The following is a 12,714-nucleotide window of genomic DNA, read 5'->3' as shown; positions in this document are numbered from 1 at the left end:
GTCATACTAAATGACTCATTTCTTTTCATTGTGTAGGGCTTTTGTTGGGAAGTGCTGCCCCTGGAATTGTGTAGTGTGTTACTACTAAAAAACTGGATAATGCCATTTGAATCATCCATTTGAAGGTTTGATTTTTGCTTTTGGGTTTTTTTTTTAGTAGTCCTTGTATCACATTTGGCTACAGAAAAGCTTGCTGTTAACTGTAAATTTACTGAGTAGATTAAAACTCCAACAAGGTGTTTTGAATGTTTCTAGCATTAGTGAGGATAGGTAAAATAGTACTGTCATTTAAAGAGAGTAGGAGTATCTAGGGATGGAAAGCAGAGGAAAAGAGAGTAGATAGGAAAGCAAACAACCTGAGTCAAATTCAAGGTTGTTGTGAACTTCTAACCTGAAAAAGATAATTCCTTATGTTCAGAGGGCTTGTACGTGTGCCAGAGTTGAGCTAAGTGAAGTTTTTTGCTAACTGATGCCAAAGCTTGCAATGTTCAGAGGAATGGATTGGGAAGAAAAGTTTAAAAATTCATGAGAAAGAGGTCGAACTGTCCTAATAAATTGGTATCAGTTGTGTTGCGCTGAGATAGCTGAAAATGGAAACTGGCCCTGAGCTATTTTAGTGGGTTGGGTGTTTTTTTTTTTTAAATTCTTTTTTAGTAGGTCACTGTCCAGGGCCACTACTGGGATTAAGAGCAGAATATTATCTTGATAAATGCAAGAACTATGATTTATTTTCTATTGAAATGCATATTTGTAATGTCATCTTAGCCAGCTGCACTGACTTCTGGAGCCCAACATCTCCCAATGGCAAATATTAATGAGTAACAGTTCATGCCACATACTGAGTCTGGAGAGTATGCTCATGATTACTAATAAAACACACAGGCAGTTTTTCCCCCTGTTTGGCTCTAGCATTTAACATACCATTAATACAACCTAAGTATGGATGCTAAAATAGTAAGGGTCAGTTATATACTGAGGTATAGTAATGATATGTATTGTTACAAAGTAAAATGTTAAGCTTGTGTGGGGACCCAGAACAAAATTTTTTGGATAACTGAACAGCTGTCTAAATTGAATGTCATGAAGGTTGTGAGTATCAGGTGGTAGCTTTTAATAAAGCTAGTCCTAGTCTGCAGGATTAAGTTCAAAATAAATGTCTTCACCTACTGTTGTGTAGGAGGGTTATGAAAATAATTATCAAGATACTCTACATCTTACACAGTATTTGGAGGAGTCTTGTCAAAATATGAGCTAAATTAACATCAAAAATGCAGCATTTTGGATGAGTAATGATAACGTTTTCAAATGGAAGTATTTAAAATCTCTTTATCCGGTTAAACATGCTTACAACAATCATTTTTTAGTAGTACAAGTTGGATTTTCAGTGATCACTCCTAAGACCTCATTTGCATCAACGCTCAAGAGAAAGAAAAGATTGTTCTTCATCTTTCTCACCTTTTTAGTATGAAGTGACTATAAAAATATCATAATGCTAGGAAAACTATTTTACAGCCCACAGAATTTCATGTCCATGTTGATATTTTTTGCCTTTTTTATATGATTAGACAAAATATCAGCTACACCTCTATACATCTTGACATTAGTTTGAGTAGTAGGGAAATCTTGCCCCAAAATACTTTGTTTTTGGAATACTGACTATATATGACTTCAGATTGACTCAAAATATAGGTTTGTGTCATTGCATTCCTTCTCTCCCCTTTTTTCCTCCTACTTTGTTTTCCCTTCTGGTTTTGTATGACCTCCCTTTAGGACCTCTGACTGTTGCCTTTTCCCATGTCAACGTGTGCCATTTGCTTTTGCACAAAACACAGGCTGTGCTGCCTCTGTCGCAGCTCTGAGTATCAATGGGCTTTGAGCAACAGTCCCGATGACTTATTTTTATGTTTCTGGATGTCAGCTGATTGCCAGCTGTTCAGCTTAACATGGGCAAGACCGCAACATTTTGGCAAAGCTGCGCACTGCTGGTCCATTTCCTATTTTATTTTATTTTATTTTTTAAATTTCTATTTCCTCTTTAACTTGATGTGAGAATTTCTGAAGTGTTTGGGAGAATGAAAAGAAAGTTTTTGGAAGTTAGGAAAAAGAGGGATCACAAAAAATGGGTGTTTTATCAGGAATCCTTTTAATTTTAGTTCTCTGTATTCTGGGCAGTTTTTACTCGAATGGCACTGCAGGATCATGGCAATTAGAAATGGCACATGCACGCTCAAGGAGTCTCTCTCCAGTCCCCTCTTTGGATGGATGCACTTTTATAACAGAAGCTTGTTTAGAAGCTAAACTTATAATTCTTCTAACTATAGTGAGAAGAAAAAGTACCGGAGTTGGTTAGCTCATTAGTTAACCTCCATAACAGCCATCCATTTAGGTACCAGTAGGATTTTAAAATTCCAATAAACTGCGGCAAAAATTAAAAAAAAAAAAAAAGGTTCAAATAACTGGCTTATCTCTATGATCTGGCAGTTTAGGTTTGTGCAGATTTATCCAAATGCCCATCGTCCATGAGCGTAGCTGCAAATGTTGTATTAGGCTTTTGTGTGGAGGGAACTTGCGATTAGTCATGTTCTAAACTTGCCAAATGATCATGATCCAAAGGAATTTTCAAGAAATCAGGGGAATGTAAAGATCGCTGTGTTGACTCTAAGTTGGTCAGGGAAGCTGAAAGAGTAGAAAGCTTAATGTTTGCAAGCTGAGCTGTGCTTCGTTGTTTAAAAAGCTAAAAAGAGTAGGCAACGAGGCAGTGAAGAGGGATAAAATGGCACTCAAAGCTTCTGTTCTGCACCTCTTCTGATACCTTGCAGCTAAAGCAGACTTTTTTCCTCCCTGTTTGTTCTCTGTCCAAGAATATTTTGCAGGGTTGAACTCGTGACAAAAAGAGCATTGAGTTACAGAAGGTGTCTTGCACATGTGAAAAAATTGTTATCATGTACTTTGGATAAGTAGATTATTTTGCAGAAGTAAATACTATCAAAAGGGATTATTGTTTCTTCTTGGTTTATAATGTTGATTTTGGACACTGCAGACTTTTGTATTATACTAAAATACTTAATTACATAGATTACATAGATTACTGAAGCATTAGAAGCATAAAAGAGGTGAGTTTGTTATGAAGCAGTTTGGAAATATCTGAATAACACATCTGCGTGGTATGAGCTCATTACCCTTTCTCCTTGTGATTTCTGCTTGTATGCTTTCTAATCGCTGAACCAGGTTTAAATTTTGGCAGTACGCATTTGCTGCCTTCTCACTAGATTTTGGGGTCCGAGCGCTCACGGGGGGTTATTGCCATTCAGCCACCCTTGCTTCTCATGGGAGCGTGGTGTCGCCTCCGTGGCCATGGGCAGCTCCACGCTGGCAGGCCCCAACTGCACTCTTAGCACGACTGGGGCTGCGAGACCCTGTGACGTGCCTGGAAGTTGGGGCCTGAAAGCCCCAGGGTGCGGCAGGAGCAAGATACAGCTGCCAGCTGGTGGACGAGTCTTGTCAGTGAAGGCAGCTCCTCTTCCTTCTTCCCTTCCCTCTCCAGTTGGGATGGATGCTGAGACACTCCAGTCAAAATGTTTCTTCTTCCCTGACTGGTGGCAGCTGGTAGCTGTTGGATTTTGGCAATTCCTTCCACCTTCTGGGTGCTGCTGCAACCAGCTGCGGTGCCCGGAGGCAAGATCCTGTGCAGTGAGAGCTCTGTGGTGCCAGGGCGGTGAAGCCCTCAGCCCCGTTCTCAAAGGCACTCGCAGGGGTGCTGCGGCAGCCCTTGCACTCTGCGCTGAGGAATTGCCAACGGAAGCAGAAGCACGATTGGACACATCACTGTTTCAGTTGATTTATCCATATCATCTGAGATTTTTCAATGATCAGGATCAAACTCTCAGCTAGAAGAAAATTGCTTGTAGTGTATGGTTATTTTACCCCTACAGAACAGTTAATGTTTTGTTTACATTTAACTTTTCCCTGGTTAGCTGAAATCCCATTTAAGAATATATAAAGGCTTTGCTGGAGTGAATTATCAATGATCCTATATGAGCTGGTAACATTCTTACCACTCTAGTGTTTAAAGTCAAAAACATTAACCAACACAATGCAAATGTTCTGCATCCAGTTCCAGAGTATTCATGAAAGTTCTTTAATTCTTTGAATTGTTCTTTTTATGAGTGTGTGTATGTGTGTGTATAGGTTATGAAGAGAAACATGAAGTTACATGTCATAATGAAATATTCGTAATTACTTTCACTGGGCTTATATCCTTGATGTACTGGATTTATATACTTGAGTTTAAAAGTTACATATCTAGTGTCTATATAAGTTTCTTATTTCTCTTCCACAGTCATAATGAACGAAAAGTAACCTGCAAACATCCAGTGACGGGACAGCCATCCCAGGACAACTGTATTTTTGTTGTGAATGAACAGTAAGTGACATCCTTTTAAGGCTACAAAATACATATGTTTTAAAATATGTTAATATTGCCATATGCTCCAGTGATTTCTATTTGCAAAACTTTACTTTTCCCGAGTGATACTAGGAGTTTTTTTAATTATATGAAAGTGATACTTAATACTAATTTTTAAGATAAAAACCATAGCCCAAATTGATTATATAATAGAACTGCACTGTGTATAATTGTGTGGATTTTCATTTGTCACTTGAGTTATTCAGCTCTAGTTTTGGCAAACAGCTTTTTTTTTTTTTTTTAACAATCCAGTAAATTACCATCAAGGGATCTATTTTTGAATCATATAAGGAACATCAAGTGTATTTAGTTTATCTTGTTTTGCCTAATAGTCTCTTTTCATTTGGCTACCTTCCTGGCTAGTCTAGACACTTTCTGAATAGTTGAGTAATGACCTGTTTTGCTACCTTTGCATTAATTTTGTAGCATACACAACAAAGTCTTTCCTGAAAATCTAAACACTATGAGAAAGTGTATCACATAGTCATACCTGACCTCAAGATATTATATGTGGCCAAGTGTTGGGTGTCCTATTCCTCACCATTGCTGCAACACCAGAAATAGAGTGGTTAGAGCAATGACTGAGAGACTTGGAATATGAGAAATTGAACAAACATGAGTGCTTTCACGCAAGTGGGTCAAAGCCAAATGGGGTCTTTGAAGAACATTTCTTTCCCTTCCAACCTCATGGTCATAACTGTCTTTTTCCCTCCCACCAGCTGCTTAAAATAATAGAGAATTCATCTGTGATAAATTTAATTTTTCATTTGCTATATAATTTAATGGCCTTTTTAAAACACAGTACAGGTACCTTTACAATGAAATGTGAACTGCTTAAAAATAGGAAAAGTAGGACACAGTTCCTATTAGGCAACATCTAGGAATGCTTTTTAATAGCAGTCTGCACACACAGCATGTTCTAGTGCTATTACAAATTCTATTTTCAGGACTGCTGCAGCTATGACATCTGAAGAAAAGAAAGAGCGACCAGTAAGCATGATATGTGAAGCAACTAACTATAATTTGACATCAGATTATGCTGCTCTTCCGATGAGCCCTGTGGGCAGAGTAAGTCTTTGTGTCCAAATTAAATTAAAAGTAAAAATACTCAGTTATTCCATAAGGTACTAGAGTGCTATTCACAGAGAAACTTTGCTATTAGTAGTCTTTGTGAAAAGAGAAACAAAACTATATCTGTCTTGGGGCATTTGGCTCCTTTCATGTTTGATTTGGAAGCTTGGGTGTCTGAAAAAAATTGTCACAGAAGCTGCAATTTTTCTCAGAGATCGTGGATCCTGTGACTTGCGCCTACTTAAATTGTTTATGGAATCTAACCTTTCCAATCAAATAAGTGTGAAACAGCAAAATTTTGAGTGACTGCTCAGACATCTGGGTAGGCATCATTGTGGCAATTGCTAGAGGTACAAACAATTGACCAGATTTATTCAGGTAAAACACACAGAACTATGATTGTCTGTAAATGGTTACAAGCGAAATGGGTGTTGACCGTGCAGTAGGTATTTAAGCACATACATCATGACTCGCAGTCATCGGGCTGAAAGTAGAAGACCTGGATTCCATTCCTAGGCTGCCCTAGCTTCATCATGTCCCAGGTTCTCCCTTAATCTGACTTCTGTGAAGGTTAAGGTAGATCCCCCAGATGTTTATCCACATGATAGATTCAATAATATGTACTTTAAGATTATTGGACTAAGCTGGTGAGAATACTGTGTGCATTTTTTTCCTATTTGGAGAGCCTTCATAAAAGGAAAGGGCACTTACTGCATAACTGTTTTACTTAAGTTTTGTCATTATCAGTCAAGCAATCTTTCAGAAAAACTAGAACACCAAGTTGACAGCTTTGGTCAGTGATTAGGGACAAGAGCCTTGTAATGTCTTCTACTTGGCAGGTAGCATTTAAAAAAAAAACAAATATATATAATTTTGCTAAGCATTGAAAACCTTAACTCTGAAAAGTGCAGCAGATTAATCCAGTCTGCAAGAGAAAATATAGTTCAGAGTGTCTGCAGATTCCTTAATTTTAGAAAGTTTGAATAGAAATAATTTATTTTTCATCTTACAGAAAAGAAACATTGTAAGTTTGCATACAGAACAAGCTGCTTTAAGTGTGTTTTTGAAACTTCTTATTTGTTTTTACAAATATTTCATTAGCCAGGCAGAATCCTCAACCTACATTTGAAAACCATTATGTAATGAGAAAAGGCCCCTAGCTTTCAAGGAGTGCCTTAATCTGTCAGTGCTGCTGGAAAAGAGAGAATCACAGGTGAATTGTAAACAGTAACAAAGTTCATAGTCTCAAGTTCAGTAAAGTCATGTTTAAGTCCATTCAGGTAAGCCAGTTTAAAAAAAAAAAAAAAAAAAAACTATCTTAGAATTGTAATGGTGGCAATGATTACAGTAATAGTTACATAAAAAGTGAGTTATAACAGAACTGGCTAGGAAGCGCTTTCAGGTTAAGTGTAGGAAATGAATTCCAATTTTGGAACACTTGTTTTACAAACATATTTTCACACTCCTCTTTCAAATGAGCGGTTAAAAGCATGTCCTTTAGCATGTTTGTTTCGTTATGTTTTAGAAGGAAACTGAGATTGCTGCAGGGTAATTATTGTAATTTCTTTACATCTTTGATTAATGATACTTTAGCTTCCTGTGGAAATTATTTAATTATATTTTAAAGAAACACAGGCCTTTGTGCTTCTTTTCATTGCTCCTAACCCTTATTCCAATTATTAAATACACTTAAAATATTAATGTGATTAATGTGACTGTATGTGCAATTATTGTTCATCAGTTTCAAATGTAAGCTTGTCTGAATTGCTGTTACATCATTTTAATAGTTTTGTTTTCAGGAGATGAATATTTGCAAAGTAGAACCACAGCTAGTATTAGTCAGCCTTTTTTGGTGACTCTTTAAGGCTAACAGGTTGAATAAGATAAGTTAAAAGATAACCGTTTAGAAATCACCTATGGGGTGTACCTGGATGGCACACCTCATTTTCTTCTATGCTTTTATTGTTCATCTCTCCAACAGTAGAGCCTGAAATTCTTGGGCTATCATGTCAGAATTTGAAAATAATATGTGGAGGTTCTGTGTATTACAGCATAAGAGAAGAGAAGTAAGATATTGGTGAGAAAAGTAAATTATGGAACAGAAGGATGCTCCGTGGGTTTGCCACACCTGTTTTTTTTAGGTGGTTCTGTTTGCAGAGAAAAGTCATGAACACATCTAATATTGGAAGATAAGGAGGAACTGAGGTAAAAGTTTTTGTAGTACAACTAAAGTTTCAGACAGTTGAGGGATGTGGAAATATGTTCTCTTTTTTATTAATATTAGTTGATCTAGAATAGGGATGGCACTTGGAGAAGTTTTTCCTTTGTTCTAGAAATACTTGTTAGAGTCTATTGCTGCCTAGAGGCTAATACAAGAGATGAGGTGAGGCAAAACCAATCTCTCCCTGGCAGAAGTCTTCTCTTCCTTCCCCACTACATAAACGATGCTGGCCAAATAATACAGGAAAGTTCTGGTCAGAGTGCTCTGTTAAGTGCTGCTTTCTTCCTTGTTAGCCTGAAGTGTATTTCTAAATCTGGAGTCACTAGCACAGACCTCTGGCTGCAGGAAAGATCTGTGTAGGCTTGTGATTGCTACAAGAGGTGTATGTTTCCAGCCTTCTTTTTAAAATGAAGAAGTAGTTTTTGCAGTTGCAGTTCTTTTTATTTTGTAGTTAAAATCCTTACCTAGACAAATATGATTGCGTGTCCTGAACTGCATTTAGGATATCAGCTTTTTAATGTGTACATAAAATAAGCAATGTAACCAGCGCCCCTCCACAGCTCCTCTTCTCTGCTCTTCGTGACTGTCCTACCTATCAGCAGACCAACACTAGTGGTTTCTCTTAGTAACTGGAATGGAGTGTTAGCCTAAGACAACTGCTGCAGAACTCCTCATGTCTCCTTTACAGCTAGGATATGGGGCAATTTGTTTGTGAATATTCATCAATTTATTTCTAGATATTCATAGAGTGCTCAAGCCAGTCCAGCTTTAAATGGCTAGTTTAGATATAGCCATGCGTGTTACATCAGGTTTCAGGTTAGTCAGAAATTTTAGAGTAATAGTCCTGAGGTACGTGTGTGTGTATATACAGGATCAAATGTGTAGAGCAAAAGCAGTGCTCAGGGCTGAATATCCATATTACTTGCGTTTTAGTGGGTTAACTCCAGGCTAGTTGAGTAGTGCTCCTTGTGCATCTTCAGTTTTACTTTTATCCACAGAAATCCAGTTTGGTCTATGATGCAAACCAGTGCACGGTCGGGGGGGGAATGATTGGGAGACCATTCTAGTGCAAGCTGAAATGCTGAGGCAGAAACCCACACAGTTCATGGAGAACTGCAATAGTGGAAGGCATAGAAATTGCCTACAAAATCAAGAAGGCAGCATCATGTCAGTTTGTGGTTTGGAAGAAAATCTAAGCCTTAAAGACTAGAAACACATTTTTAAATCTAAGTTGAATATGAGAAAAATCTTAGATTCTCTTCTTTTTGACTTCATATGCAGAGAATTTTCTATTAGTAAGATTCTCAAGCCTTGCTTTCAAAGTATAGAAATAGTAACTTCTGTGTTCATCTATTTTTGTGTTAATCAAAGATCATTTAATAGATAAATTTGGTACTTCTGAAACTGGGGAAGAGGCTTTGGTAAATTCTGTGTCACCTACCAGCTAGGTGGAGAGCAGCTTACAGAGTAATTGAGTGTGCAGCCCCAGATGCAAACTGATCTGTTGCCCAGAGTTCAAAACCCTGCTAGCCTTTGTTTTCTCCAGGTAGGGGTAAGTGTGGATATCAGTGGCTAGGTTTTGTATTTTCTTTCTCAGTACTTGAACTGCTCTGGGTCCCATAGGCTCAGCTTTCAGAGACATCACAGCAGCTGGGACCTTTCCTCAGAACAGGGGCCAGATGTAGCAGATATGACTTTCTTTGCCTTCTTCAGAAGCCAGAGCTGTGCAATATGTCCTGTGGACTGTATTTTTAGTGCTGTAGGGTGGAAAAAATTTGAACCCCTTCATTTTTCCTTCTTTCCTTTTTTCCTGTTTCCTCAGTTTGAGATGTATTAGATATGTGCATGTGAGGGAGCATAAGATGACCAGGGGATCCCAGGCTTAATGAGAGGAGGGAAAGAGGAGGATATGATTTTACAAGTTTGAGGGGTGATAATTAGTTTATATATACTCCTCTGATATTTCAATATCCTAAAATACTTACTGTCCTGAGGCTCAGAACTGCTTGTGAACAGATACTCTTTTTATGCAGAGTGTGGTAAAATAATGGCATGAGTCATCTAGAGTGTTCTCTCTAATAACTAAAATTAGAAAACACTTGTGATGCTCTGTTCAATTAATGGAAGTTTGTATTCATAGTTGGTAAGATGTATAATTAACCCTTTAAAATCTGTTCTGAGCTCAGTGAAATTGGAGACAATCTGGTTTGTTATCAGACCTGCTGAAGAGAAGTCTATTTAAATGACTTGAATTTGTTAGCCGACTTGATACTAGTAGTATTAAGGTGGTTTGTGTTTTCAGAAGCATCCCTAATAGGTTAACTGTTTTACAAACTCAGGAGATCTGGAACACTCCTGAGAGGTTTTTGAACCTTTAGTACCAAATCATAGAGCAGGTGTGAGTGCTATAAATTGCTCATGCATGTCTTGAGGCAGCTCCTGTGTGATGCGCCACTGCAAGTTAACAGAGTTGGATATAGAGTTAATCCTCTGTGCTCCAGATTGTTACAGGTTCTCTGTGTATTCTTTTTTACAGCTTCATAATTTGAGCCATCCAAATTTTGGAATGTTGCTATAGAGCTATCAATTCTGTTAATATGTCTTGGCATCTTACAAACCTTCATCCATTATGCAATGATAGGATTTTCCAGATGAAAATGCTAAAGACTTGAACTTCTATTTTGAATTATTTTTTCAATTGCTTGCTCCATTTTGTTTTCCAGACTGAGTTCGGTCAAATTTCTGTATCTCCAAGTGAATTAAAAAAAACCCTATTCTTTTATATCCCCACCCGATTCTTTAAAAAAGAAAGACAAAACAACCTTGTTTTACTTTATACGTTTGTCTTAAATCTACGACACCATGAAAGTTTTTGTAACGTTATTCTTTTTAGACTAAGCTATTTCGTATTTTTCAATGAATGGAGTGGTATTACTGGCAAAAGCTGCCCATCATTTTGAATTCAGTTTTCAATTTAGAATTTTTAATCCACTATGGAGTTCTCTGAAGCATGTGTAAAAAACACAGCTCAGTGTTGTGGTGAATGTCGAGAAAATTTCCACAGAGAATCCCTGCACCCTAATTTGCAACAAAAACTGATAGGGAGCATATTTGTTTAGCCTTCCTATTTGAGGATCTCATTTAGGAACTTTGCATAACCTTATCATTAGTTAAATGCCTGAGCGGTAGGGAGGGAGAAGCTGAAGCACAAGGTTATATTGTCTAAATTAAAGTGGTGGATTTGGAGCAGAGCCAAGAACGCAGCTTGAAAAACTTATTTTGAACTTTACTTTTGCAGAATGGGATATTGTCAATGCCACATTGCTTGGCCCCTGAGTCACCAATTTTTACAGAATTTAAAACAAAAGTAAATGTTTAGCTATTTTAACCGCAGGACAAACTTTCTAAATGTAAACAGAAAAGAATGAAGTGTGAATGGCAAAGCACTGTAGCTTTCTTTGTGCCTCTTCCCATTTCTTTTGATTTCTGATGTGGAAGAGGAATGAAATCTAAGATAGGTTATTTATCCTGTTTCTCTTAACCATCTCTGATCATTGCATAGCTATAAGGATGTGAAAGGTACAATCAACAGCAGAAAAAAGCATTGGAGTTACAGGGCAAAAGACTTCAAAGTAGGTCCTAGAGCAAGCCGGTAAAATAATCAATATTCAAACAAACCAAGAGATTATAGAGGGAAAGGGTCTTGAGGAGAAAGAGAGAGAATAAAAAAATTATGGTATATATTATGAAAGGGGGGAGACCCAGTGAGAACTCTTGGAATTACACCTTGTGGAAATCTGAGCACATTTGCAAGCAGGGCTTTGATGCAAGCAGGAAAGAGTAGAATTTTCTTGCCCAAATGATGAATTTTTTTTTCCATTATTAATATTAACTCTATTAGTTTTAGTTCTCTCTTTACAGCTTGGTAGACTTTCTACCTGCTTTATAAGAAAGTCAGATATATACATATTTTTTTCTTCTTGCTAAAAAAAAAAAAAAAAAACTTTTTAAGTACGTGTCTTGGGAGTTGTCTTTAAATTTCCTACAGAGGAAAAAGAAAGAAATGCTGAAGTCAGCAGAGCCATTGTAATAATTATTTATCTAAAAAAGGAATAAGGTTCATGTTCTGCAAACCTCCAGAGGGGCACACATAAGGGAAAAATCGTAAAGAAAAGAAAATGCATTATGATTTTTCTAAAGTCAACAGGTATTGATGTGGTTTTCTTTAACCTGTTCAATTTAATTTAGACATCACGATCTTCAAAGAAGGTTCATAATTTTGGAAAGAGATCAAACTCAATAAAGAGGAATCCTAATGCACCTGTTGTTAGGCGTGGCTGGCTCTACAAGCAGGTACTCCCCACCCCCTTCCTTTTCTTTTGTAAGGTGTCTAATGTATGAAAAACAGTCATTTGTGTAAAATATAATGGCAGGAATACTAGAGCAAAGCTATAAATCGGGAGGACCTGATGCATGGTTTTTTTAATTAATTATAATTAGCTACTTATTGGATAACATTCTGATGAGTAATGACATCAGACAACTACAGAATACTGGTGTATTTTATCTGTTTCTCTCCAAAATACACAAAGGGCTTGAAAAATCTAGACAGATACTGGTGGTAAAATGATGAATTCCTCACTATGATGATCTCACTTTTTATTCTGAGATGCTTTGCAGTGAATTTCATGTGTGGAAAGCTACAATTATGGAGCTGAAGCAACTTAGTGGAATGCTCTAAAGATTCTTGCTATTATGTATGTCTCTTGGTTTATGTCAAACTAATAGAGAAATATTCAGAATGCATATTCAGCGTATAAATTAATTGAAAAATGTTACTTTTCTAAAAAATTGTATACTATGTTAATATTAAAAAGTCTGTTTTAGTGTACAAGTATGTTATTTTACTAATAAAAACATATATTTTAAGATGTATACCATTGGGTACAGTTTATAT

The 12,714-nt window shown here is 36.9% G+C and overlaps 1 protein-coding gene across 12 annotated transcripts in view; it reads left to right on the top strand.

Moving 5' to 3' along the window:
• Window positions 1-12,714, top strand: part of PLEKHA5 (pleckstrin homology domain containing A5) — a 178,108-nt gene that overhangs the window by 99,300 nt on the left and 66,094 nt on the right. For all 12 annotated transcript variants that reach the window (XM_067306427.1, XM_067306442.1, XM_067306466.1 and 9 more), the window contains 3 exons: window positions 4,340-4,423; window positions 5,413-5,533; window positions 12,006-12,110. In XM_067306427.1, the coding sequence (XP_067162528.1) occupies window positions 4,340-4,423; window positions 5,413-5,533; window positions 12,006-12,110 (310 nt within the window). The remainder of the gene's footprint in view (window positions 1-4,339; window positions 4,424-5,412; window positions 5,534-12,005; window positions 12,111-12,714) is intronic.

The sequence above is a fragment of the Apteryx mantelli genome, chromosome 1 (assembly GCF_036417845.1).
Source record: "Apteryx mantelli isolate bAptMan1 chromosome 1, bAptMan1.hap1, whole genome shotgun sequence".
Taxonomy (NCBI): Eukaryota; Metazoa; Chordata; class Aves; order Apterygiformes; family Apterygidae; genus Apteryx; species Apteryx mantelli.
This window is presented reverse-complemented; position numbering and strand designations above follow the sequence as displayed.